The sequence below is a fragment of the Oenanthe melanoleuca genome, chromosome 22 (assembly GCF_029582105.1).
Source record: "Oenanthe melanoleuca isolate GR-GAL-2019-014 chromosome 22, OMel1.0, whole genome shotgun sequence".
In the NCBI taxonomy this organism is placed as follows: domain Eukaryota; kingdom Metazoa; phylum Chordata; class Aves; order Passeriformes; family Muscicapidae; genus Oenanthe; species Oenanthe melanoleuca.
The window spans coordinates 4,637,602-4,664,270 of record NC_079355.1 but is presented as its reverse complement, the minus strand read 5'-3'; the positions used below and the strand labels follow the sequence as shown (position 1 = coordinate 4,664,270).

Below are 26,669 nucleotides of genomic sequence, written 5' to 3'. Positions count from 1 at the left end.
TACTGGGAACTGCTGGGCAGGGCTGGCTCAGGGCTCGCAGCCCCTGCATCCCCAGAGACAGGTCCCCCAAGGCTTTCCCATGGGGGAAGAGTGTAATGTTTGCTCCAGACAAAGCCTTATCAGCAACCTTTAGCCGTGTTTGCTCAGACCCTGTGGCCATTGGGCAGCCAGGCCCGACCCCAGGACAAGGCCCAGGCAGTGCTGACTCAGCACAGGGGCCAGAGCACAGCCAGGGTCCAGCATGGAGAGCAGCGAGGACACCGAGGAGCCCCCGCTGCCCCTGGCCCTGAGCAGCTTTCAGGTCTCCGAGGAGTTTGGTTTCCTGCTTCCCGACCCTCTGGTAGGAGCTGGCTGTGCCTCCCCACCCTTGTGCCACAGCAGGAGAATAGAGGGGTTGGTGAGCAGCAGTCTGGGGGAGCTTGGATTTAGCATTTTGCTCTAACACTTTACAAAGAGCAATGAGGAAGGCAGGTGCTGTATCACAGGACAAATCCCTGCCCTTTAAAAGGATGAAAGCAGCTGCAGCACGCAGCACAAAGAGGTGCAGGAACTCTGCCATTTCCACACCGGCCTTGCCTCTGCAGGGTTTTGGGCAGCTCAAGAAGGGCAGGGCTCCTGCGCCCACAGTGGGGCTATTTGTTACTGGCCTGGCTCCACAGTGGGAGTGGGTGGGGACTGACAGATGGTGTTCACATGCATTAATTTGTGACCACACAGGCTCAGCTTCAGGAGGGGAAGCAGAACAAGGCACCAGCAGGGATGTGTAAGGCTGGGCGGGTGCCGGGAGCCCAGGCACATTCCCAGCCACACCAGCAGTGCTGGGGGGGTGCTGGGAGGGTGCTGGGAGCCCAGGCACGCTCCCAGCCCCTCCTCCCTCTGCTCTTACCCAGACAGAGCTGCCAGCTCCCTACGGCCCCTGGATGGAGCTCGCCCAGCAGCTGCCCCAGCTGATCTGCAGCCACCAGCTCCGCTCACAGGTGCACCAGGTAGCCAGCTCTCCCTCCTGCTCCAGGGCTCCCTCAGACCTTGGGCTGGCACAGCAGAGTCTGTAAAGCCTGCAAAAGCAGCCCAGCAGCACGGATGTGTGCTGAGCCAGGGCTGACACCAGGCGACAGCAAAGCCTTAGCATTGGCACAGAAATAGCTCCTGCAGCAGATCCAAGCGCTCACAGCCAGCAAGGGCTGGAGCAGGGCCCCTCCAGGTGCCACGAGAACCATGTCCCACCCCAGCCATCAGCTCCAGTCCAGCTCACAGGGACCAGCTGCTCCCATGGGCATCCCAGCACCAAAGGAGAAGGGACTCCTTTGTGAAGAAAATCCCACGGATTACTGTCCCTGCTCACAAAGCAGTAACAGTGCAGCAGGAGCAAATCCTGCAGGGCGGGTGGGAAGGGCAGTTTAAAGGCAGGGGAGAAGCACTAGGAGGGTCCCCCCGTGTGGGGCAGCCCCTCTGGCACAGGGCCTTGGCATTGCTGGCTCTGCTCCTTGCTCCCAAGGGTTTCCCTGGCAGATGCCGCAGCTGAGCACCCAGCACCTGCAGGGACGTGAGGAGCTGCACCTGGCACACCTGGTGCTCAGCTTCATCACCATGGGCTACGTCTGGCAGGAGGGCGAGGAGGGCACCGTGCAGGTAAAGGCAAGGTAAAGCAGGTTCACCTGCTCCTCGGGGGCTGGGAGCTGATGCTGCTTCCGTAGAGCTTCTCCCACAGGAGCAAAGCCCTTTCCTGTGGTTGTGCAGGAACATGTCCCTCCTGCCTTCCCACAGCCTCACCACATCCCCATCCTCCCTGTGCTTTGTGCCCCCTCAGGTCCTGCCCCGAAATCTGGCTGTCCCCTACTGGGAGGTGTCCCAGGCCCTGGGCCTGCCACCCATCCTCAGCCATGCAGACTTTGTGTTGGCCAACTGGAGGAGGAAGGACCCCAACGGGTAAATGGGCAAATGCCAGCGGGCAAAGAGTGCTCCTTCCTGTACTTGGGCAGCAGCCATGAGCAGGTGTTGGGACAGACTGTTCCCAAACTGCTCCTGTCCTGCCAGAACCCCTTGAGGTTTGACAACCCCATGTTCTGCCACCTTTGCTGGGGTTGGACACAGGAACTCTGTGGGGACATGGGTGTCTCTGTGAACAGCCCTGGGGACAGCTCCTCTATTCCCTGCAGAGCACAGACTATCACTAGAACAATTTATAATCTCTCTCTCTCCTTTTCTTGTGCACTTGTTGGCCATAACTGAAATGCCTTCAGGCCTCTGGAAATTGAGTAAGTAGTTAATGCTCATTTATTTTCTAACGGTATTGGTTTTGTTTGGATTGGCTCAGCTCTCCAGCACTGCTTGGGCTGAACCTCTCTTGATGTGTGCACACAACAGTGCTTGTCACACTTTGCTACTGCAGTGACAGCAGAGGGACTGTGGCAGAGCCTGGCTGCTCTGGCTGCACAGATCCAGTGGCCATGGGGAGGGCACGGGGAGGATGGCAGGTCCCCTGAACCAGAGCACTCCTGCTCCCCTTTGACTCTGTGCCAGCTCCTCTCTGCACAAGGTGCAGATAAGAGGCTCTGGAGTCTGGGATGGTTTTGTTCCAAGGGCTTAGGGGATCCCACAGTGTGTAGGGAATACTGAGCCACCCCCCAGTCCCTCTCCTTGGCCCCTTTGTGCAGGAACCTGGACACGATCATCGCACTGCCTGGGGGAGAGAGCCTGCGGGGCTTCATCCTCGTCACGCTGCTGGTTGAGAAGGCAGCTGTGCCTGGCATTAAGGTGGGCACTGCTGTGTGCTGGGGCTCTTGGCTCTCCTGCACTGTGAGGTGCCTGAGGTGCAGCACAAGGTGTTCCTGTCCCCTGAGGCTGGGCTGGGCAAGGGGCAGAGCTGGCATGTGTGCAGGGCCCTCTGTGACTCGGTGCTCCCCCTCCTCTCTCAGGCCATCGTCCGTGCCCTCAGTGCCATGCTGCAGAGGGATGAGCAATCCCTGCACAGAGCCCTGGAGGAGCTGGCAGGGGCCATCGAGGCCATGAGTGAGGCGCTGAGGCGGATGCACGGTGAGAGCAGCTGCTGCCTGTGCCTGCTCAGCTCATCTCACACATTGCTGTGCCTGCCCAGCACCCCTGATCTCATTCTCTTCCTCCTAGACTACGTGGATCCAGAAATATTCTACTCTGTGATCCGGATCTTTCTCTCTGGGTGAGTGCAGCCTGTTTCCCCTCAGAGGCACTGTGCTGGCAGTTCCCAGGGCTGGGCACAGCTGGGAATGTGCAGGGAAGGGGCAGCCCCGGTGGGATCTGGAATTCCCCAGGGCAGGGTAGGGACCAGCACTGTGTCTGGCAGTGCTGCTCCCTAGAGCACCATGATCCTGTCCCTCAGGAATTCCTGTCATGGATCAGCTGGGCGCAGACAGTGGGGTCCCTGGGGCTGGGGTCTGCCCCCCTCCAGCTTCTCTCCATGCCCTGGCAGCCCCAACAGCCAGAATTATGCACAAATGAATCTTCCCTGCTCTTGGCCGAACAGTTTTGACAAGAGAAGAGGAATTTCTCTTTATTTCCACACTGTGTACACTAAACTGCAAAGCTGAGCAGAGGCTCTTCCCACTGCGTGTTAAGGAAACATCCATAACAATCCTCCTGATGCTGCTCTGTTACAATTATGTCAGTTGAAAAAAAAGAAAATTCCCCCCAAATACTGAAAATGCCATTTGGGCAAGGCAGAACCAGAGCCCCAAGAGCTCAGCACCCCTGAGGGGCTGCAGCATCTGCAGGCGCCAGTCCCAGCTTCTCAGGGGGATTCTATTTTTATTTCTCTCCATCATATCTCAGCATTCCCAAGTAAGAGGCTCCATGCATCGTGATTAAGTTTCTCTCATTTTTTATCCAAGCTGACCTTGTCTCGATGGTCATCAGCTTGGGAAAACATGCCTTTTAAATTCCCTTCTGCTTATAAGAACTTCCCACTAGTAGAGGATACTATAAATACAATCCTGGGAGAACTAAAAATATTCTGGTATTTGATAATGAATGTATTTTCTCTGCAGAAAATAGATTTTTCTGTAAAATCTGTTCCTGTAGCCCAACAGACACAGCAGCCAGCACTGAAAGCCTCTTGGAATGGTGCATTCTGTTAAAGGTCAACAGATACTTTTGTGCCAGGCACTTTGCCTCCCTGAAATCGTAACTTCTGTTTCCATTTGGGTGCGAGCACTGAGTCTCCATTCCAGCACAAGGGGGGCTGACAGGCTCTGAGTTCAGGTTATGTGGGAGGCAGCAGTGCTGGCTCCCCACCTGCCCAGGCAGCAGCTTCATAGGGAGGAAATCCCATCCTTGCCTTGTTACCTGCAGAGATAAATAGAGGCAGGCTGGCCTGGCCCCTGTTCATCTCTTAAATGCCTTTTAAAAAGACATCACCTTAAGTAACAAGAACAAAGGAAAATCCAAACTTCAGGGGCTCCGAAGAGTGTTTGGGTGGCTACCTGCTTCTCCAAACAGCCACTGACATTCAAGTAATTGATGTGAAATGCCACTAGAGCCCTGACAAGTGCCCCCTCCCCTCCTGCACACCTCAGGCAGCACTGCTGGCAGAAACCTTCCTGAGGTGGAGCAGGAGTGCAGCCAGGAAGGGCAGTGTGTCCCAAAACCAGCCACAGGGTGCTCACCAGGGCATGGAGATCCCAGAGAACACTCCTCTTGCAAAGGAAAATTAAGAGTTTCTCCTTACACCCTCGCTGTGTGCTTTGGCACAGCACTTGATTCCCAGGTTTATCTGCAGTTTGAGGAAGGCTGACATGGCTGAGTTGGAGCAGGAGACCCATGGGCTGGGCCAGGAGTGTTTTGCTCAATCCTGCCAGCCCCAGGTCCCCTCTCACAGGCCGCTGTCCCCAGCCCCAGCCTGACTGCCATGTCTCCTGCCCAGCTGGAAGGACAATCCTGCCATGCCCCACGGGCTCATCTACGAGGGGGTGTCCCCGGAGCCCCTGGCCTTCTCAGGGGGCAGTGCGGCGCAGAGCACGGTCCTGCACGCCTTCGACGAGCTGCTGGGCATCTGCCACCGCCAGGACACGGGTGAGCAGCAGCTGGGCCTGGGCAGGGAGGGGGTGAGCCGGAGATCCTGGGAGTGTGCCAGCTCTGCCAGGCAGGGGGGCGTGTGCCCATCTCACCCTGTGCCCACCTCACCCTCTGCCCACCTCACCCTGTGCCCACCTCATCCTGTGCCCACCTCACCCTCTGCCCACCTCACCCGGTGCCAATCTCATCCTGGTGAGATGAGCAGGCTCTGCCCAGTTCCAGGGAGGAAGGGTATAAATGTGCCTCTGGCAGGTGCTTGCTCACCACAGTAAATCCACAAAATCGCACATTTGACTTCTTGCATGCCAGCTTTTTGGTGAGGTTCTCCATGGGCCCAGAGATGAGAGAGCAGAGCATGCAGGCATCCTGCCAGTGAGAGACCATTCCTAAAGCTCCGTGTTAGCCCAGCCCACAATGGAAATATTTACCAGAAATTAGCAAAACCACTTTACTAGCAGAAAACCCCCGAACAAAAGGCTCGAGCCGGGCTGAATCCTGCCTTTTAGGGTCAGCAGCAGCCCTTATGGAGCACTGACCTAGTACGGGTTTTGTTTCTCACCGGATTAGAAGCAGGGCAGGGGAGGCTGTGCAGCTGCCGGGGGTTCCTGCGAGCCCTGCCAGCACCGCAGCTCCAGGCCAGCTGCTCTCCTGGGGTCGGCCTTTAACCCGGTCACCCAGCGCTTCTCTCTCGCTGCGCTGTGTTCCGCAGCTGCCTTCCTGCTCAGGATGAGGGACTACATGCCGCGGCCGCACCGCGCGTTCCTGCGGGCGCTGCGGGCCGCGGGCTCCCTGGAGCTGCGGGTCGTGGCCTCGGGGGACGCGCGGCTCCGCGCCGCCTTCAACCGCTGCGTGGGCGCGCTCACCGACTTCAGGTCCCTGCACATCGCCATCGTCACCAAGTACATCGCCATCGCGGCGGCCAAAGCCCGGGCCAGGCGGGCACAGCCCGGGGCCAGCGCTGGCCCCGCTGCGGGGAGGCCCCCGGCTGCGCTGGAGGCCAAAGGGACCGGCGGGTCCCACATCTTCAGCTTCCTCAAGAGCATCAGGGACACCACCAGGGAGGGGATGATAAGTGTCTGACTGCCCCGAGGGTGCCTAAAGCGGCTGCAGGAGGCCGAGGGGCTTGGGTGTCTGTGCAAGGCACAAGCCAAGATCCAAAACCTGCCGTCAGCAGCAGCAGCCTCCCACCCGTGCACGCCTGGGACACGAGGAACTGTTGGAGAAGAGCGCGCACGCAGCCGCACGCAGCGAGCTCGGCATCCTCCCGTGGCACGGGCACGGTGTCCTCCCGTGGCACTGCCGGCAGCGCATCGCCCCCGGGCCCAGGAAGAACTGTGTCCCTCCTGCCCCTTCTCTATCCCGTTCTATCCCGCTCTACCCGCTCCTTCCCCGGGCGAGGGGCGCAGCTCGGGCGGACACGGGCGGGGGGGGTCTCAGGACCAATAAAGCAGCGATTCCTGACCCAGCCGGGGCCGGGCCCTGTGTCCATCTCCACCTCGCAGCGCTTCTCCAGCAGCAGAGGGCGGCAGAAACCGCGCTGGGCTCCGGAGCAGCCGCTGCCCGAGCCGGGAGCGGGGATGGGGACGGGGCACGGGGAGCGACTGGGGATGAAGGGCAGAGGGGTTCAGGGGACAGCGAAGGGCGAGAAGGAGCTCCCTGCTGTGACCCCCAGCCTCTGGCACCCGGACACGGCTCCGCGGGAGAAGGGAACCGTGCTGTGGGTACAGGGGTGTCCTCGAGGCTGCTGTGCACGGGACGAGGCTGCACCGAGGCACAGGAGCTGCTCTCCATGGCCAGCTCCATCGCCCTCCTGGCTCATCAAGGGCTCAGGACGTCACAGGGGCAAAGCTGCAGCACTGGGGGGGTCACACGGGCCCCACTTTGAGCCTCAGTGATAATGCAGTGCTCTAGTCGGGGACATGGGGACACCTGGCTTCCCCAAAGGGACAGCGTGGGAAAAAGACTCCTGACAAAGCCTTGATCCTCACCAGGTACTGGCAGCAGGATAACAGCAGCCTGGTGCCAGGTCAGCCAGTCTGGACGCTCCTCTGACACAGCCAGCCCCACATCAGCCCCTGTGCTGGGCATTGCTGCTCCCCAGGGGCACTGCCTGGCCCCAGGCTGCAGGCCTGCAGGTGCCGGGCTCCCCCCCTGGCACCACCCAGCTGGGCTCAGTGGGCAGAGCCTTGTGCCAAGAGCCGTGCTAAAGCTTTTTTTATAACGCCAGGTGCCCATGTTGCCCTTTTCTAGCAAGTCAGCACGCCCAGACTCCTTGGAATTTACATCTTTAGGGAAATCAGGCCATATGGCTCTGTTTTGCCTCCCCAGGTTTTGCTGGCACAGCCACCAGAGGCAGGATTCTCACCCAATCAGTGTCTTGCTGCAAAAATAGCCCTGGCAGCACCCCTTCTCACTACCAGAAAAGAGTCAAGGTCCTTTGAAATGAGATGTTGTTCCCATAAGGGCAAAAACAAGCTCAGCACACTGTAGCTTGAATTATTAAACTCTTGCTAAATTGTATTTTGTGCTCTTTTTTTTTTTAATATAGCCCAAAAACTGGGGCTTCAGAGATGGCTTTAGTAAACAACCCACGGGAACATGTCAGCACCTTTAAATCTTTGGCTGGCAGCGCTCCATCCACTTGATCTTCATTTCTGAATAGCTGCTGCATATTTCATGTAGGAAATATTTCATCCCGATGATTGTCTTGGTCTATTACATTTCAGACCATTTCAGGAAAACAGCAAACTTGGACCAGGGGAAAAATCACTCCATCTAAACGAGAAACACAGCCAGGGATGGAGGGAGCTGGGGCAGGCTGGCCCTGCAGGGGACAGGGGCTGTGCACGGGCTGCCAGTGCCCAAACCCTGCTGGGCAGGACCAGTCCATGCCAGGAGGGGCCAGGGACCCCCAGCCGGTGGGGTTTTCTTCCTTCTGCAAACTCCCTTCCCTGAGCATGCTGCCCTGTGCCACCGGGGCCTGGAGCAGGTCCTTAGGAGCAAGGAGGATGGGTTTGTGTCACCTCAGAGGAGAAAAGGGAGATGGGAAATCAGAGAGGTGGCAGAGGGCTCTGCAGAGCCAGGGGAGGGCAAGAAAACTGCAGAGGAGCCAGTCCCACTGCACTCCCAGGCCAGCAACCACACAGCCCAACACTGTTACCAAGTCTGTGCCACAGCCAGCTCCCACAGCCAGCTGCAGCTCCTGCAGGGCTGAATTCTGTAAGGATCCTGCCACTCTGGAAGCACCAGACAGTGAGGACAGCAAGGCACATCCCGTCCCTTCCCTGCCTGCTCTCCTGGCAGGCTGGCACAGCTGCTCCAAGACAGCTTTGATTTCCCTCTGTTTCCAAACCATTGCTGTCTAACATTGATCAGACATCTCAGGTCTCAGGTGCATTCTGACTGGAAGCACGTGGCATTTTAATAATTAATGCCTCTGCCTAAAAACGGCACAATGTGTTTGAGGATAACCATGTGCTGGCATCCATGCTGCACCTGCCAGTGGAGCTGTGCTGCCACAGCTGCCAGCCTGAGGCCCTGCTCTATCCTAAAGGAACCCAGAATGTGTGGGGTGAGCCCAGCCACAGCCACCCATCACCTCTCCTGGGCAGCACTGGCCAGGCTCTGCTGCTCCCTGTCAGAGCCCAGCTGGGACACCCTGAGCACTGGAACTGGGTTAAGACCATTTCTGCAGCTCTGTAATAGAATTAATGTTATTTCAGCAAGGGAAAAGCAGCACAAGAGCAGACTCCCCTCCCAGTTTCAGAGGTGCTGCCCCCAGATCTCAGCTCCCAAACACATCTCCAGGCTGGGATCTGTCTGCCCAGGAGCCACATGGCTGAGAATGGGATTTTGCACCAACTACCTGAGCCCAGCAGTATCTGCTGGGTCAGCTGGGGCTGACACCTGCCAGGGAGTGGATGGAAACCAGAACAGATGTCACAGCCCTTGTCCACATCCAGAGCAGCAGCTCCAGTCCCAGACTGGTGCCACCCACATAGAAATCTCCCTTATCTCTGAGCCAGGCCCTGGCCCTGCAGCACTGGCACAAGTTTCCATTGTGGAGCTGCCACCCAGAGCTGTCCAGCAGCTCAACCATTTCCAGTCACCTTTTGGAGTGTCCACCTAACTGACTCCTTGCTTTTGTTGAGCAGAGATGTTCCCCAGGATATCAGGTCAGGCCTGTGTGATGGAGAGGGAAGGTGCCAGGAGGAGACCTCACTGGGCACACCTTCCATGCAGAAATCTGACAGAGCCTCGGCAGCCCTGGGAGCAGGAGGTGCCCAGCCCTGTCTGCCAGGCCCCTCCACTCCCTGGGCTGTGCCCAGCCTGTCATCCCACCCACACTTTGGCTCAGACTTTCCATCCTTCCCAATCTCTGGCTTTGGGTCCCTCCTAGCCGTGCCTGAGTCTCACCCAGGTCAGCATCCACTGAGGCAAATCTGTGCAAAAGTTCCTGAGCTGCCCCACGGTGCTGGCTGCCCTTTCCTGGTGCTGGCTCTTCCACAGGAATTCCCAGAGCCCCCAGGCACGCTCAGCCAAGGGCTCTGCTGCTTTTGTCCCTGTGAATATTTGAAATCGAACAGGAATACAAACATTTGGATTCTAGACACTTCCCAATTCCGGCCTTATTTATCATACTTGGCTCTGCTCCTGGAGCTGGGGCCAGAAGAGGCTCTGAATGATTTAAGTGATTTAACATGCTGTGCATAGATCAATCTCACTCTCCCCTCCAGCCATAGGTTTCCCTCTGTGGTTTGCTGCACACTTATTATATCCATCAATATCTAAGTAATTAAAATCCCCCATTATCTGGGTCCTGGCTTCCTTACAGACTCCTCATAAGCTATAAACTCCCTCATGATCAACCTCCCTAAAGTGCCTGGGAGTTTGCAGCCCCATCTCAGGGTCCCCAGGCTGTTGTTACATCGTGAAGGTCCCACTGGAGCTGTGGCCAATTCTAGTCTGAGCCATGGCTGTGATTCCTCTCCCTGTGCTCCTGGTCCTGCCAGGATTGCTCATTTTCATCCCCATCTTTCTCTCGTGCTCCTGGAGCAGAGCAGACCTGCTGCATTTCTGGGAGCTCCCAGGGCTCATCCCAAATGCTGTCCTGCTGCAGAACCAACTTGGGAAGGCAGCAAGTCCCCGCTGCTGTCACCTCCCAGTGTCCCTGCACTGATCAGGGATCCCCCCAGGCTCTTCTGGGGGGACATTCCCCCTTCACCTGCTCAGGCTCCCGAACACTCAGCCTCGGGTCTCTAAGCAATTCATTAATAACAACCCAGTTTGCCTTCTGCCCGCTGGAGGGATGTGAGAGCACAGAAAAGAATTGCCTTCACCTTCTTTCTGGTGCTGCCGCTTGCCCTGGAGCTGGGGCTGTGCCTGGAGCCCTGGAACACCCAGAGCTTTATCGGTACCTGGGGCAGGACTCACCTCTGCAGTGACTGGTCTGAATGATTGATATGATTGCAGGCCGTGACTCAAGGCAAAAAGTGCTAATTACAGCATGGGGGAGGAGAGGAGCTGCTAATTTACACCTAATATGGAGAAGGATTGGGGAACAGATTGAGAAGCCACCGCTGCTAAGAGGATGACACAGGGCTGGGAGGTGCTAAAATCTGCACTATCACCTAAAGGATGCCCAGAGGAACCTTTGGGAAGGGGTTTTATTTCCCTAAAATCCTTGGTGTCTGGCCAGTATTTGGAAAACACTGCACTATTACAGCTGCTGGTAAATAAAGAAACCAGAGACCCGAACACTGGCACTAGAATAAAAATAGCTCAGTGTGGGGCAAAGGGTGAGAACAGGACCCAGGCAGGTCCTGACAGGTCTCACCATCTCTGTGCTGCCCGGGCTGCTGGAGCAGGATTAACCAGGGCTGGCACGTCACTGGTGGCACTGGAGGATGTGCCACATTTGCCGCGTTAGCCACCAGGGCTGCTAGCCCCGGCAAACGGGCGAACACTGCTCCGGTGTCCCAGGTGAGCCCTGAGGCAATCACTGCCCGCCATCCCGGGAGCTCTGGCAGCCCCATTTCTTAGGAAAGAGAAAAAAAAAGGAAAAACAAGGCGCTGCTATGATTGCAGTAAGAGTCTGTGTCATGCTGGGCTCTGCAGCTAAATATATTCAGTGTTTACTGTAAGCAAGGACAGTGGGAAGCCTTCCCAAACGGCACGGGGGCTGCTCCCATTTTTTCTCAGCTATCAATCATGCCTGGCTTGAGCCATTTTTATCCTGACACAAATGGAAAATATTTTCCTGGTTTAATTTCTACTGATCAAAGATATTTCCTCAACAGAGAGGAGCCCTGGGGAAGGGTGTGGGGCGAGGAAGAAATCTCTGAGGAAACTGAGGGGATCTGGGACACAGCTCATCCCTGCAGCTGGGGCACATCAGGACACCAAACCTGAGAGCTGGGACACATCCCTGAGAGCTGGGACACCAAACCTGAAAGCTGGGACACAGCTCTTCCTCCTGGGGCAGGACACCATCCCTGAGGGCTGGGACACATCCCACAGGCCAGGACACCAAACCTGAGAGCTGGGACATATCCCACAAGGCAGGACCATCCCACCAGCCCAGGGGCAGCTGGCCAGGGTGTTATCCCTTTCTCTTGCCCAGTTATTTTGCCAAACAAGACATCTGGTGTTTCCCAGTGCCTGCCCAGCACAGTGCCAGGAGCACCTTGGCACTGCCCAGGTGAGGATGTGCTGTGCTGCACCAGCATCCTCCTCCCCAGCTGCTGCAGAGGCAGGTTTGGGGTCAGATAGCTGTTTACTTTCTCCACAGAATTTCCCTAAACAGCACTGGAAAATGCTGGTTGCACAGAGCTGTGCTGGCCGGAACTGACTCAGCTTTCTGCACAGAGGGTCCTGGCCATGAGCTCACTGCCCTCAGTGACTGATGTCACACTCAGTGCTGTTTACTGACATGTTTGGTTTCTATTTGTGCCCGTCAGAGTGGTGACAGCAGGGCTCCCCATGCGTGCCCTGGCCCTGCAGCCCCTGGCTCCCTCACAGCCCTTGTGATGGACAGATTCTCTGCACAAGGCAGACACAAAGTCAAATCAGACTTCCTTCCTTGGCGTCTCCCAGGCAGATGCCAACAGCTGCCGAGCCCAAACTGCTGGCTGGGCTCTGGTTGGCCCCCGGAGCTCTGAGGGCTCTGAGCCCTGGGGCTCAGTGACTCCCTGGAGCTGGCAGAGCCCAGGCTCACCATCAGCACTTGGCTGCTGAGCCAGACCCTGCCAGAGGGACTGCAGAGCACTGCCTGCTGCACACACAGCACCCCCTCTCCCATACACAACTAAAATCTACTGGCAGCTCTAAACTGGTTATTTTTTGTCTGAAGTGCTGCATAAATAACCCAACAGACAGCCCGAAGCCCCCGCACGCTGACACCTGACAGAGAGTCAAGGGCAGATCTCAGAGCAAAGACAAGGCTCCCCTGTAAACAAGGCATCACTCAGCGAGGTTTGACTGTGACTGTGACTGTGACTGTGACTGTGACTGTGGGGAAATATCCAGAAGGAATTGCTGGGGAGTTCAGTACCTCTGAGAGCAGGGCTGGAAGTGGGCTGCTGCTGGTGTGGAGGTCGCACACCTGGGCTGGGGCCAGGACCAGGGGAAGCACTCTGTGCTCTGCAGAGCAGCTCTGTGCCCCACAGGTGATCCAGGGTTCCTCCCTGCTCCAGTTCTGCCCAGCTCAGACCTGTGCCAGGCTCCCTGCTCTGGGTCTGGAGCTGCCTTGTCCCAGAGATAGGCTTTACAGCCCTGCTGCTGCTCTTTGAGCAGGGCTGACGTGTGCAGTTTTCTGGGGTAAACAACTGGCAAAAGTTCAGTTACCGGCCATGACCCACAGGCAGTGGCCTTGGGGACAGCCAGAGCCCAGGCACAAACCTGGGACACCCAGGATAAACCTGTGACATCCCATCCCCTACAGCAGCAGGGCACAGCACCCCCAAACATCTGGATGCAGCCAGCAGCCCCTGTGGCTCAGGGGTGGGAAGGGGATCACAGAAATTGCTTTTCAAGCAGCTACAAAGCAAAGCTGCTGGGCCACCAGAGACAGTGGTAGGAGCCAAACACCATCTGTTCTCTCCCAGGAACTCTTTTGTTAGTGGAGAAATGAGCTACAAGGCTGATAGCTCTGCAGTGCCAAGCTCATCTCCCAGACCATCAATGTGGCATTGACTCCCTGATAAATCCCCATGGATGCAGCTTTGCTGTTTCCCTCCTTCCTTTCCTGGTTTTCTACTCCCAGTGTTACTCAGATATACATCCCCAAATCTCAGCTGCTCCTCTCCAAAACACAGCCAGGTCAGGAGCTCTCTCTGCCACATCCCACCTTGCTTTGACACAAAATTAAGGGACTGAAAGCTAAATTCTGCTCAAGAGGCTGTGCCTCTGACCTTGGGCCTGGCTCAGCTCTTTCCATGAAGCTCCCCAGGCTGGACTGCTGGTAGGCTTCCAAACATTGCACAGAGGCCATCCAGGCTTTCCCTCGTGCCTGGCCAGGACAGACCCATGAGCCTGAGCCCCTGGTGTCCCCAGCCCAGCCTGGATCTCCTCTGCACCTCCCCAGGTACCCCAGATCATCCTAAACACACCCTGGAGCCCAGTGCTGCATTGCCAGCAGCTGCCTGCAACCTCAGCACCCACTCCCATCCCATTTATCCTGCTCCTGGTCCAGCATCGACCCTGGGGCGGCTCTGGGAGCCCCGGGGGCACAGCAGAGCCCCAGGAGACGGGGCAGCACGAAGGCACATCCTGTCTGTCCCCTGCTGCAGCAGAGGAAGCGCTGGAGCAAGATTAGAGCCCAGGGCAGGGGGCACGGGACGTGTGCTGGGTACTGTCACTGCAGCCAGGCTGGGACAATGACCCAGCCCAGCCCCAGCCCTGCCCCACTGCAGGATTTCCTCCAGCCTGGCCCAGCAGCAGCAGACAATGAGCTGGAGACAGCTGCAGACGCCTCTGCCCTCGCCCCTCTCCTCGGCACCTCCCGCCACATCAAACAGGAAACAGAGAAAGGAAAAGGTTGTTCGTGCTCCAAAGTCCAAACTTTCATTCCTGACTGGGAGGAAGATGCTGAAGTCAGGGTATTCAAAGACCTTCCCTGTCTCCCCTGGGGATGGCAGGACACGGTGGTGCCAGCTTGGGGTCCTGCTACTGACAGACCCCACTGCCCCCACCCTGCCCCACTCCGGCATCGCCCTCCTGCATCCCCAGAGACATGGCTCTTCTCTTTCTCACCAGGCTCTGCCTGGCAGCCTGTATTTCAGGGATGATCTCCTATGGCACGTGGGGAGCACCACAGCCAGAGCTGCTCTTTGCAAGATGGATTTTGGAGTCTGGAGCACCAAGAGACTGCACCTGTGGCTCCCTTGCACAGGGAGCCCTTGCCTCCCCAGGCCCTGCCATCCCCTGTGGCATCAAGCACCCACACCAGATGTGTCCTCAGCCCTGCTTTGCTCCTTCTTCCAAGGGGCTCTACTTGGTAAAAGTGACAGAAGTTTCTTCTTCTCTTCTGATTCTTCCCAGACGTGATTTACTTACTGTAACTGGCTATCTGTTATGTCCTGCACTGCATTATTAACTTGGTGATCGTACATTTAGCAGAGAATTTATGAGAAACGAGGAGACATTCATTATCAGTAACACCACAGACTTTACTCTTATAAGGTCTCTGTGCACAGAGCGATGCTTGGCTCAGCCAGAGCTCACCCAGCCCCAGCCATTCCCTGGGCCACAGCAGGACAGGGCTGCTCTGCACACTCCTGGAGCTGCATTCCCTCACTTAGCCAGCTCCTTATTTTTTCCCCTGTTAAAATATTTTCTGATGGAATTTAACTGGCTTAATTGTGCAAACATGCCTTCTGTTGTCTGAAAACCAATACGTTTTCCCTGTTTTCAGGCAGGGAGCTGTGTGAGGATTGTCTGAGACATATCTGTGAGCAACTGAACTACAACAGAAATGCCCTTAAAATACCTTCCTTATCCTGAACATCTGACCTGGGGACAAAAACCCCCTCCTTCCTGTGCCCTGTGCTGTGTCTGTGACATGGGGACCACAGGAGGAGTCACAGGGAATACAGATGGCCAAGTTCAGCTCTTGGGGTTTTTATGAGCAAAGGGTACAGCATCCTGCCGTGAGATTTGGACAAGTGCTCCCAGATGTTCTGTTGAAGAAACAACAACCACAAAAAACCTCAAGCAACAGCCAAACAAATAGAAATCTCAGGTGGAGCCCCAGAGGCACACAAGTCCCAGTGGAGAGGGGCTGTAGGCAGGGTGGAGCCGGGGCAGGCACTGCCATTTGCACGACCTGGATGTCTGGAAACCTCCCAGGAATTTGGATTCCAAGAGCAGGACAATGAACCAGCTCCTCCTTGACCTTAGACCATGCCACAGCTGTCTCTGCAGAGCACTCCATCTCTCTCAGAACCCTTTCCCAGCAGACAGTGGCATTTCTGGCTCCTGAGAAGGGCTGGGGAGGTTCCCAGCTGTGAGGGCTGTGAGGAGCCAGAGCTCCAGACCATGAAAGCCAGGAAAGGATGGGAAGAGCAGAGATGGCTGGAGGCTTCTGGACATTTCCCATTCTTAGGTTTTCACTGAATGACCTGAAGACAAAGCAACTATCTATAAATCTATCTATCTATCTATCTATCTATCTATCTATCTATCTATCTATATCTTCCATATCATCTCTATCTCTCTATCATATCTCACAGATACCACAGGATATTCTGAGTCTCAGTTCCTCAGTATCCCACGCCTGGGAAGGTCTGGGCAGCCCCGATGCTCCACGGGGCTGCTGCATCCTCTGATCCCAAACGGGTGCTCCAGACCAGGCAGGGTTTGGCAGCAGGAGTGGAGGAAAGCTATGCAAAACATGCCCCGGGAGCTGCCAGCCCTCCCGGATTGCCTTCTTTGGAGCCCTTCTGGGGGTAACAATAAGGCAAAGCCAGTTCTCTGAGAGTTTGTGGTGCCCTCGCACCCAGGGCAGCCCCAGCCTCTCTCCCCCTCCTCTCTGGGGCTTTCCTGGCAGCAGAGCCCAGAGCCCCCTGAGCCCATCACACCGGGAGAAGCAGAGCACAGTCAGGGATGTGGCTGCGCCTCTCTGCAGGCGGTGGGGATGGGAATTAATCCTCCCATTAACGGGGGAAATGGAGCGTTTGCCTCTCACAAAGCAATTACACAATAATAGCAGGAGGACGATGATAGAAATCACATCTTCTCTGAAGTTGCTCTCCAATCCAACACATGAATAACTCCTCCTAGGCATTACTGGGAAAGCAGTATTAAAAGACCCATATAAACAAAAATTACTGGAAAAAAACAGATGAGGCATGCTTCATCGCTCTGTCAGAGCCAAGCACAGCTAAATTTATACAAAGTGGGCAGAGAAGCTTGAAGGGGCAAAGACATTTGTTACTGCTCTGTGCGAGATGAGCTCACAAGGAACGCATGCTTGATCTTGGCAGTCGCTGATGTCTTACTCCTGAAGCATCAGCTTTGGTCTCAGTTTCCATGGCAGATACTTTTCTGAGCTCGTATCTTCCACAGATATTGTTAATTTATGCTGTCAGCCACATCTCTGCAAATACCTGCAGTGATTCCATGTGCAGTGGGAGTGGTGAAAACAAAGCCCACGTGAACCTGCCTCAGCCCTTGTTTTGGACCAGGGCACACAACAGGGGCTGTTTTCTTCAGCCACAAGATCTTGGCTGATCTACCTGAATTTTGCCCCAGGTACCCTGGCACTGTGTTATCTGTCCTGTGAAGGAAATCACTTCAAGCATTTCATCCAGACACGTGTTTTGGGCTTGGGGCAGCTCTGAGCAGGAAGGGTTGGGCAACATGTATGGCCCTGCCTCCTTCTGCTCCCCCATCACGTTTCATGTTAGCATAGTCTATAAACCATGAGATCTTGCCCAGGCAGAGATCCAGCCACACCAGAACCCTCCTGTTTCCAGGGTGGATTCATCAGCCCTGCAAATGTTGAACAAGCAGCTCACGAACTGGTCTCACCAATTTGGCAAGATTATGGCAAGGTGAGAGGCTGCATGTCTGGCTGGTGGAAGAAGAATCCCAGGGATTTGCAAAGCTGTTATTTATACACTGAGACATGGAACATCCAGCACATACAAAAGAAATTGAGAAAAACTTGTAAAAAGTAACTCACACAGGGACAGAACCACAGGAAGCAATGGCACGTGCAGAGAGAGCTCATGCCAGAGCAAAGTCCTGGCAGCAGTGGGGAAACCCAGGTCCTGGCAGGGTATGGTGCCTGCAGGGCTCAGGGCTGGTTCAGCAGCACCAACGGATGAGTCCCGACCTTTTCCAGGTAGGAAAGTGTCCAAACACTGAAATGAGACCACTCTCTCTCCTAAGGAGAGCAGCCTTGCACGTCCTGGCCAGCTGGAAGTTGATCTGAGACCAGGGGGAGCTGGGCTTGCCCCTTGTGGGCCCAGGCAGCCACGCTCACCTTGAACTCACAGGTAACCCCTCCTCCATTCTGAGCCAGCACAAACAGCTCCACATGGGCTCCAGGTGTGTTCACCTCTCCACTGGCTCCCACTGACCTCTGGAGAGGGGTGTATAGGCAGACCTATCCCCTCCCTCTGTCCAGACAAATGGAAGTTTTAAAGGGAATGTGGAATAAAAAGCATCTGGGTGATGTTTCTTTGTGTCTGTTCTTCAGTGTGGTCAGAGGTAGTTTCCACAGTTCTCTGGTAAATAAGGGAAACCCCTGGTCTGGGATGGGAACAGAGGCTGTTCCTAGAATCTTTCAACAAGGGTGAGTAACAGGGTCACAACAACAGTAAACAAGCAGAAGCTTGTTTTCCAAACAGAGCCTCGGCAGCATCCGGCTGCTTTAAAACATTAACCAAAATACACTTATCTCTGGCTCCTGGCCTCAAGTGACTTTTCAACCGCAGCTATTCTGGGCCAGGTTTGATTGTGCTCAGTATCTCCAGGTGTCTAAGCCCAGCAGGAGCCCCTTGCTGGCAGCTGTGCCCTCTCCACAGTGTACCTCGAGTGAGAAGGGACCCACAAGGATCACCAAACCCAGCTCGTGCTCCTTGCAGGAGCCAAAACTAACCCATATGATTAAGACAGAGTCCTCCCAGCCCAAGGGCTTGTCATTGGCCAAGGGTGGTGTGGAGAGCACAGGTTTTGGAGCAGAGGTGAGTTTTCATTTCAGCACTAATAAGAAATGTAAGCAAAAGTACCCTGGAGGCAGGAACAGTGCAGCAAACTGAGTTTTGTGCTCCCCATGAGACTGTTGGGCAGCTGAGGATGTAACACCCAGAGAAATCACCTCAGAGGATGTTATGGAGCCCCTGCTTTGGGACAGCACTTGTCAGAAACTGCATCTCATTGTGCACTGAAGATGAGCTGCATCTGCTTGGAAGCAGCAGCAAGGAGCCCATGGCCAAGGAGCAGCTTTGCAGTGCAGACAGAGCCAAGTCCTTGGCTGCTTGCACAGGCTCCAGTGCAGCAGTTCTCACCTGGAGTTTTACCTGTTTGTGATGTGGTATATCACGGCAAAGGCACGAGCAGAGCTGGGGCTATGCTGGCCCCGTCCCACCGCGTGGTTGGAGCCTGTTCTGTCGTGGGTCAAAAAAAAAAAAAAAAAAAAAAAAAAAAAAAAAAAAAAAAGCCATTTCCGTTGCAGAGGCAGAGAGAACTTTTCATCTCGTCCGCACGACAGGAAAGTTGGCAACTTAAATGTTAAAGTTGCTGTGAGTGCTGGGTGTTGACATCACGGTGATCTCACCAGTGTAACCGGAGCACTCCGGCTTCTCCTCCAGCCTGCCTTTAAATACCAGCCCCGGCGGCAGCAGAGCCCATCCCGAGCGGGGCAGGGCAGGACAGAGCCACAGCAGCGCTCGATGAAAGCCCAGCCGGGCTCGGCCATGGCCACGTCCCTGCGGGTGAGCCCCTCGGTGCACGGCTGCCGCTTCGACACCGCGCTGCGCAAGAAAGCCGCGGCCAACATCTTCGAGAGCATCAACGAGGCCGCTCTGCAGAAACTCTTCAGAAACTCCGGCGACAAAAAGGCGGAGGAGAGAGCCAAGATCATCCTCGCCACCGACCAGGACATGGAGGAGAAAACGAGAGCGCTGATGGCGCTGAAGCAGAGGAGAAAAGACAAGCTGCTCCAGTTTCTGACGTTTCGGAAATACTCCATCAAAGTCCACTGAGCTGGCGGAGGAGCAGAAATGGAGAACATTCTGTGACGGGACTTTGTGGCCTCCTCCCACACTCAGCATGCTCTGCTGCCCCGTGGGCCTGGGGAGGTGACAGTGCCCACGGCACAGGGCACAGCCCCACGGCACACAGCGAGACCACGGCGGCACCGGCGCCACGGCAGCAGCACCATGGCACACGGGTGACACCAGGATCGTGCCCATGGCACACCGTGTGGCCAGCAGGATCGTGCCCGTGGCACACAGGCGACACCAGGATCGTGCCCGTGGCACACCGTGTGGCCAGCAGTCCGGCAGTCCGGTGGCCAAGGCTGGCAGGCAGAGAGCAGCTCTCAGCAGAGGCAGAGCTCCCCCGTGGGACCCAGCTGGGACCCCACACGCCCGGGTGTCACTCGGGACCCTGTGCTGGACTTGGTGCTCACGGACCTGACCCTTTGGGTGCTCTGCCTTCTCAGCCTGGTTTCCCTAAACCAGAGCTGTGGCTGGGGGCTCTGGAGACCCCTCAGCTGCTGGTCAGGGTCACTTTGCATTTGTTAAACACACCCAAACGCTCCGTGGGGTGCAGGAAGTTCAGCATTTGCTCCAGAGACACTCTGCACAACTGTGCCTTTCCTTTCCAAGCTGTATGTGTGCAGTAAAAGTCGTTTGCACAGAACCAATAATAATGAGAGATTTCCTTGAATTTACTGTGAAGTTCCCTAATATTGTGTTCACTTACCACTAACACTAATAATCTAAATATAATAACTACAGTTCTTCTCTGTGTAGGTTACAATCACTATTAGATGAGTACTTACTTCATGGCAATATTTTGTGACAATGTTATTATTATGTCGACAGTAATTTATTGCATACAGTGATGTGAAAACTAATAAATTATGAAGTAAATATAAATTATCTTGTCTGAAATGCTCAGTTCTCCTGGAGTGGTGGGGTTAGACTTTTTTGTCATTTCAAAGAGACAAGGAGCAGACTGCCTGCACCTCTCCTTCAGGCCCCTTCAGGTGTGGCTTTGCAGTCCATTCTCAGGACAGCCCCACTGTCCCACCTGGCAGCACCAGGCTGGCCCACAGTTGCCATGGCATTCCCCAGAAAGGCCTCACCAAATTTATTGTTAATCACCTCCAGTGCTAGTTTCCCCTCTGTAATAAAGGTGAATAACATCTTCTGCAATGAGGAAAGGAAGGTGGAGAAAGGATGGTTTGGGGCCAGGGTGGGCAGCATGGCTCGTCAGCCTTTGGCAATTCTGCAGAGCAGAGAAGGAACCTGGGCTTGGCTCCTCATCACCCAAAGAAACAGAAGTTATGAAGCTTTGGCAGCAGAATTGGGCTGTTTTTCTGCAGGTTGTGCTGTACTATCATGATAGACGATGCTGAAAGTACTTAAAAATAGCAAAGACTGGTTATTTATAAGTCTGTTCTCTAATAACCTGATGGCTTAGATAAAAACATTCCCATGACCCTGCTTAGAGCAACAAAAATAGAGCAACTTGGAAGAATGATAGCTCAGCTACAGTTTTTTTGCCTACAGTAAGAAATCCAAATTGCCAATAAGTCAAGGAGACTGGAAATAATCTTTTAAGTCACCTAATAGAATGGACAATTATAATTATTTACAGCTGGAGTGGGATGCACGGTGATTTCCCCTCCCAGGGAGACCAGACAATAAACTGTTTTGGGATGAACCTGATGAAAGAGCTTCCAAAGGCCTTTCAGAACTGCCCTTGCTCAGAACAATCTGTCTCAGAGCAGGTTTGCTCCAGAGGAAGTTGTCAGTTTTCCAGCACTCAGCCTCTGGAGTGGTGTCCCACACTCTGCAGCTGCTGCACCCATTCCTGGCACATGCCAAACCCCCACAAACCCTCCACAGTGACAAAAGCTGCCTGGGATGGGCTCTTTCTGGAAAAGGGCTGCTCAGTGCCTGCCACAGCCCAGCCCTGCTCCCCTGGCCACTCTGGGTGCTGGGGATGCCACAGCCCCTCCTGCTCTGCTGGGAGCTGCCCAGAGCAGCTCCTGGGACAGACACAGAGGGGCAGGGAGCCCTAGCCCTCCTGCCTCTGGCACATGTGACCTGCCAGCACCTGCAGCTCTGAGAACACCCTGCAGGACCAGATCAGCTCCTCAGCCTCCTGCTGCTCCCCTGCCCTGGACACTGAGGTGCACAGTGCACCCCCTGTGCCAGGGCCAGTGCTGCATTTGGCAGAGCTTTGCCTCCCTCTGGTCCCCCAAAACCAAACCCAGCTCCCCAGTTACCCAGGCAGCCTGGGCTATTGTTTGCCAGCAGCCTTTCCTAGAAAGAAGGAAGCAGATCTGGCAGAAGCCATGCTTGTGGCAGGCTGAAATCAGCACCCACTGAAGTGGCTGCTGCTGGCATGTCCTAGGATTGCCCAGACAGTCCTGTTCACAACATTTGCATAACATGATTGATAACATCCGCTGACTTGGGGATTTTACAGTCCCTCTTGTCTCCTCATATTGACATCATTAGCCCAAGTGCTATCCCTGATAAATGAAGGCCACTTACTGAGAAGTTATGTGATTATTGGATATTTACAGTGAAAAAGACAATTTTCCTTGGTTATACATTCTGTCTGCTGCTTTGTCAGGTTTGTGCTCCAGGAAAACATTTTACAATGGGCTCAACAAAAACTGCAACGAGCTCTCATGGCACATGGGCCAAAGGGAGTTTGATGTACAAATGTCCAGCCATCCCTTGCACACATTGTGCTGCTGCTCTGTTATCCCCAGGGCTGCACCTGGATGGCTCAGAGCATCTGGAGCAGCCCCGGTGAGGCCGTGTTTGTGCAGCCCTTGTGCCAGGGAGGGCACGGCCAGCGAGGGGGACAGCTGTGCTATGCAGAGAGGGGTGGGAGGGCAGGTCACCCCTCAGTGCTGTCACCCAGCTATACTGTCACCTATCAGTGCTGTCACCCAGCTATGCTGTCACCTATCAGTGCTGTCACCTATCAGTGCTGTCACCCAGCTATGCTGTCCCCCCCCCCAGCACTGTCCCCCGTCTCCTCTGTCCCCCTGTCACCTCTGTCCCCTCCCCGTGTCCCCCGGGCTGTCCCGGCCCTTCCTCTGTCCCGCTCCGCAGCCCCGGCGCCCGTGGCCGCCGCTCGCCGCTGGCCGCTCGGGGCCAGCCCGGCGGCTCCGGGCCATTGTCACCGTCCCCGCACAACAAACAGAGGAAAAGGCTGCTCAAGGAATTTCCTCCCGCCAGGAGCCGGGCGTTTCCATTAATTCTTCTCGATGAGTCAAGCTGGCTGTACTGGGTGTCCCCTGGCCCATCCTGACGAACATGCCTCTAAAATCTAATTTTATCCAGCCCGTCTGACGCCCTGCTGGGGTGTGTGGGGGTTCCCCACTGCCACAGAACGGCAGGACAGAAAATAAGGAGAAGATTTCTGGCAGAAACTCTGGCTTAACAGACTGGGGACGATGGGGAGCAACTCTCAAGGGGCTGGAAAGAGAAACCCAGAGCAAAGGGAGTGTCGGTGACAGCAGAGCACACAGAGGTCCCACCCTCTGTCGCCTCATCAAACACTCATCCCCATCTCTCCAAAAACTGCAGGGTTGCTTTTGCAACCATCCTGTCCGTGAAAAGATGGGGTTGGAACAAGTCAAGAGTCCGGCTCAGCCTGATCACAGTGTTCAGGAGGAGATGAGGATTGTCCCAGTGCCTGAACACTCAGTACCGTGACCTTCAGTTTCTGGTGAAATCCAGCACACGAAGCACGAGCAGAGTCCAAAGCAGAGCCGGGCCAGCCCTCACCCGGTGTTTGTGTGTGGGGAGACAGAGCGCCCCAGTCAACAGCAGCACCTCCCTGGCAGCCTCCCTTCCACAGCATGGAGCAACACCGAGTTAAAAATTAACCTGTGCCGAGATTCTGCTCCGCTTCACCCGGAGGGACAGACTGCCCTGCAAAGCAGCACAGCAGCCTGGCTGCCCCTGGCACGGGGGAGCCTCGAGCTTGTGAAACAGGCAGAGATGAAGCATATTTCATCTGCAGCTGCCGAGGGAAACCTCTGCTCTAAAGCAGGTTAAATGTGAGTGACAAGATGTAAAGTGTGAGGTTGGTGGATGTGTTAGCGTGGTTTTCACAGAAAAGAGCTGGTCTGGGGTTTCAAGGCTCGGATGCCTCCCGTGCAGCACAATGATGTTTCAGTGTCACTTTGAAGGGACAGACAAGGCTGTTTATGAGAAGAAAAGCCTCTAAAATACTGCAGGCAACAGAAGATGGCACAGTTACCATTTATCTTTGCTAAAACCCAAAAGTTGGGCCGTGAGCAGAATCTCAACACACAGCCCTGAGAAAACCCCTTATTGCCGCTGCATTGGTGGCACAGCACGGCTCGGGCATCCTCTGCCGTGGGAAGCTGTGACATTTTCGGGCTGCCGGCTCCCGGCCGGGGCATGGGCAGTGAATCAGAGCTCAGGCAGCGGCACCTCCCGAGTGCGGCTCCTCCGTGCGCCCCTGTAAAGGGAGATCACCGGGAGAGCACCAGGAAAGCACTGGGAGATCACCGGAGCATCACGGGGAGATCACCGGGAAAATCACCGGGAGAGCACGGGGAAAGCACCGGGAAAATCACAGGAAAATCACCGGGAGATCACCGGGAAGATCACCGGGAGATCACCGGGAGATCACCGGGAGAGCACCAGAGCATCACCGGGAGATCAGCTGGAGATCAGCGGGAGAACACCGGAGCATCACCGGGACACTCATGAAACACTCATGGGACACTCATCCGAGCCAGCGCCGGCAGCCCCGGGGCTCCGCGCCCGTCCCGCGCCTCCCCCGCGGAAAGCGCTGAGCGCTGCCCCGGCCCGGGCTGGCCGCTGATTCACTGCACAGCCGTCATTTCCCAAAATCCGCCTGGGAACAGCGCTCCAGGCAGCTGCTGCAGAGCCCTGCCTGCTCTCTGCCTCCCCCCAGTCCTCCTGCCCATCATCTGGAACTGGCCCTGGGGCCGGGACCCGTCGCTCCGGGACAAGGAATTCCCAGGCGAAAGCTGCTGCTCTCCCGCATCATCAGAAAATTCCCGTTTGAAAACACCCATGCACATGAAAAAGTGGATTTCCATTGTCTTTGCAAAGCAGAGATGCTTAAATGCCTCAAGGAATTAGGGAAAATCTGGCTAAAAGTACTTTCTCCACCTGCTGTTGTTTCTCTTGGATCATAATGGAAAGGGAAGAGAAAACTGCCATACTGTGCTTCCCAGACTGGCTGTATTACAGCTGGGCTCTGTTTAAAATTCACCTGCCATCCCAAATGCTGAAAATATTCCAATCCAGACACAGTGTTTTCTCCCCCTCTTCCTGAATGATAAAGTACAAGGCACAATTTTTCAATCAGAAATCTGCTTGGGAGCCATCAGACCCTTTCCTTCCACCAGACCTTCTGGGAGGATCTGATTTACACCCTCACCCTGGCACCATTTTCTGAGCCAGTTTGCAGGATGGCAGCACACACTGCCAGAGAGGACAAGGACAAATGAACAACTCTAAGGCAAATTGAAACCTTGAGCAGAGTGCAGGCCATGGAAAAATTCCAGGTGACTTGAAGGATTTTATACAGAAGTAAAAAAAACCTTTAATATATTATGCAGCAAGTGCTGCCAAACACATGCTGGCTTTATCCTGATTCAAACAATAAACTTCTTCCTAAACACTGAATGTTTTAGCTACAATAAAAGCATGCAAAAGCATGTGATGGGGCTGGAGAGACATTTACCAAAGGCAGGGAGCAGGCTTGGTCTCCCCAGGGCTCCAAGCTCAGCCATCCCCCCATGCACTGCCAGGCATGTCCCCTGGCTCCCAGCAGAGCTTGTCACAACTGTTACACACTTGATTGCAGAGCTCACAGTGTGCCATAAGCAAATAAATTAGGTATAATTTAATATTTGATTGTAAGATTTACTGTGCTACCCTTTACAGTTTCACAGGTGGATACCCAGTAATTGAGCAAAATGAAGAGCCCCATTAATCCTCAGCAGTGTGCACAGGCTGGGGAACCTTCCCCCACTCCAGCCTGAGCCTAGCCCTGCTGGGGAACAGGAGGAAGCTGCTCCTGCCTTTAGGGGGGCATTTATTGCTCTTTTCCTGTAGCCACACACCCATCACAGGGCAGTGCAGAGTTCAGAGTCTCCCCACAGAACCTGCCTTGGTTTGGCACAAAACTCAGCAATGACCTGAGGCTGCTGCTACAGAGTGAAATTCAGCTTTGGTGTGACTCTGAAACCCTTTCATTTTGAATAACGTAACCTAATTTTTATAAGATACTAAAGCTCAGTCAGAACCTGAAGTAGTGCCCCAATATATTTTAGCAATGCTGGATTGCATCACAACCTTGCAGAAGCTGGAGGCTGGGGCTCACCTCCCTTCTTGCTTTCAGCTGTGTAGAGAATGTTTTCCCTACCATAACATTAACAACAATCATTGTTTTTTAGATCAAGTGCTCCTCAAAGTTCTCTAATCATGTTGTCTGTTGCAACACGAGCCTCTGCATTGTTGTTGAGTCAGCATGTTTGGGTCCTTCTTCAGCATGGCTTCAAACACTCTGATTCCCCAAAGTCCCACCTGATGGGAATTACATTTGCAGTGGGAGCTCCTCCCATACAGCTGCAGATAAAAGCCTGCAGGTGTCAGTGCCAGGGAAAAGCTAATAAAGGAATTCCATTTTGGACTCTTTTTTTGGGGTTTGGCTGGTTCAGGTGTTGTGTCCCAGATGCTGTCCCTTGTCCCTTTGTTTAACCTTGAGGGGTTGCATGGATCTTTCTCAGAAACATCTCACTTCAACCACCCAAACAAGACTTTTGGAAGGTAAGCCCTTACCCTGCTGCAGAAATTATCTCCATCTGCAGCAAACATCCCTGAGGCTCGCCTGGTCTGGACTTAGCCTCACACACCCCCCCAGACAGACAAATCCCATTGACCTGAGCAGGATTTCAGGTTAAACATCAGCCCAGTGCTGAGAGCTGCACAGCAGAGAATTTCCAGCAATTCCACATTTCAACATCATTTATTTAACTTTTCCCCTATTCAGTAAAGCAGGTGATTGAGCAGGAGCTTTAAGCCCATCCCTGGGGGCTCCCCTGTGGCTCCAGGCACCCCTGAATCTTCTGACCCCACAAAGGTTGTACCCAGACAGATCCACTGCTGAGACAGGGGCTCAGCCCCTGTGGCCTCAGCACCCACTCTCCACTCATTCTCTCTTTTAGTTATTTTCCAAGCCACTGTAAACACAATCAAAACAGCCACCAAATTCAATATTTGCCCTTTAAAAAGAGATATTTGAAATGGTAAATGATTTGTGAATAGTGCATTGTGGCACTGTCCAAGTGTGTTGCAGCCCAGTCAGACCATGGAAAGGTGCCAGAAAAGTCCTGCTGGTTTCCAGCCCCC

General features: G+C 54.8%; 2 protein-coding genes across 5 annotated transcripts; both read left to right on the top strand.

The window, feature by feature from the left end:
- Window positions 1-138: 138 nt before the first annotated feature.
- On the top strand, window positions 139-7,566 carry IDO2 (indoleamine 2,3-dioxygenase 2). Of its 4 annotated transcripts, none has more exons than XM_056508866.1 (10): window positions 139-340; window positions 891-986; window positions 1,510-1,629; window positions 1,808-1,926; window positions 2,241-2,255; window positions 2,655-2,754; window positions 2,916-3,033; window positions 3,124-3,175; window positions 4,895-5,043; window positions 5,756-7,566. In XM_056508866.1, the coding sequence occupies exons 1-10, from the start codon at window positions 242-244 to the stop codon at window positions 6,124-6,126; spliced, it is 1,239 nt and encodes a 412-aa protein (XP_056364841.1). In that variant the 5' UTR covers window positions 139-241; the 3' UTR covers window positions 6,127-7,566. The 4 variants fall into 4 exon arrangements, with proteins under 4 accessions (XP_056364841.1, XP_056364839.1, XP_056364840.1 ...); XM_056508864.1 differs by having other exon boundaries at window positions 4,864-5,043; XM_056508865.1 differs by having other exon boundaries at window positions 139-397.
- An 11,242-nt stretch (window positions 7,567-18,808) lies between these two features.
- TCIM (transcriptional and immune response regulator) lies at window positions 18,809-20,156 on the top strand. Its single transcript, XM_056508799.1, has one exon. It carries the CDS (start codon window positions 18,945-18,947, stop codon window positions 19,254-19,256), a length of 312 nt encoding a protein of 103 aa, XP_056364774.1. The 5' UTR covers window positions 18,809-18,944; the 3' UTR covers window positions 19,257-20,156.
- Window positions 20,157-26,669: the final 6,513 nt, after the last annotated feature.

What these genes read in the sequence shown, in the direction of transcription:
- IDO2 (XM_056508863.1), top strand. Translation starts at nt 242, where the DNA reads ATGGAGAGCAGCGAGGACACCGAGGAGCCCCCGCTGCCCCTGGCCCTG. An exon ending in GGCGCTGAGGCGGATGCACG is followed by an intron (nt 3,034 to 3,123) that starts GTGAGAGCAGCT and finishes TCTTCCTCCTAG; the next exon opens with ACTACGTGGATCCAGAAATA. An exon ending in CTGCCACCGCCAGGACACGG is followed by an intron (nt 5,044 to 5,755) that starts GTGAGCAGCAGC and finishes TGTGTTCCGCAG; the next exon opens with CTGCCTTCCTGCTCAGGATG.
- TCIM (XM_056508799.1), top strand. Translation starts at nt 18,945, where the DNA reads ATGAAAGCCCAGCCGGGCTCGGCCATGGCCACGTCCCTGCGGGTGAGC.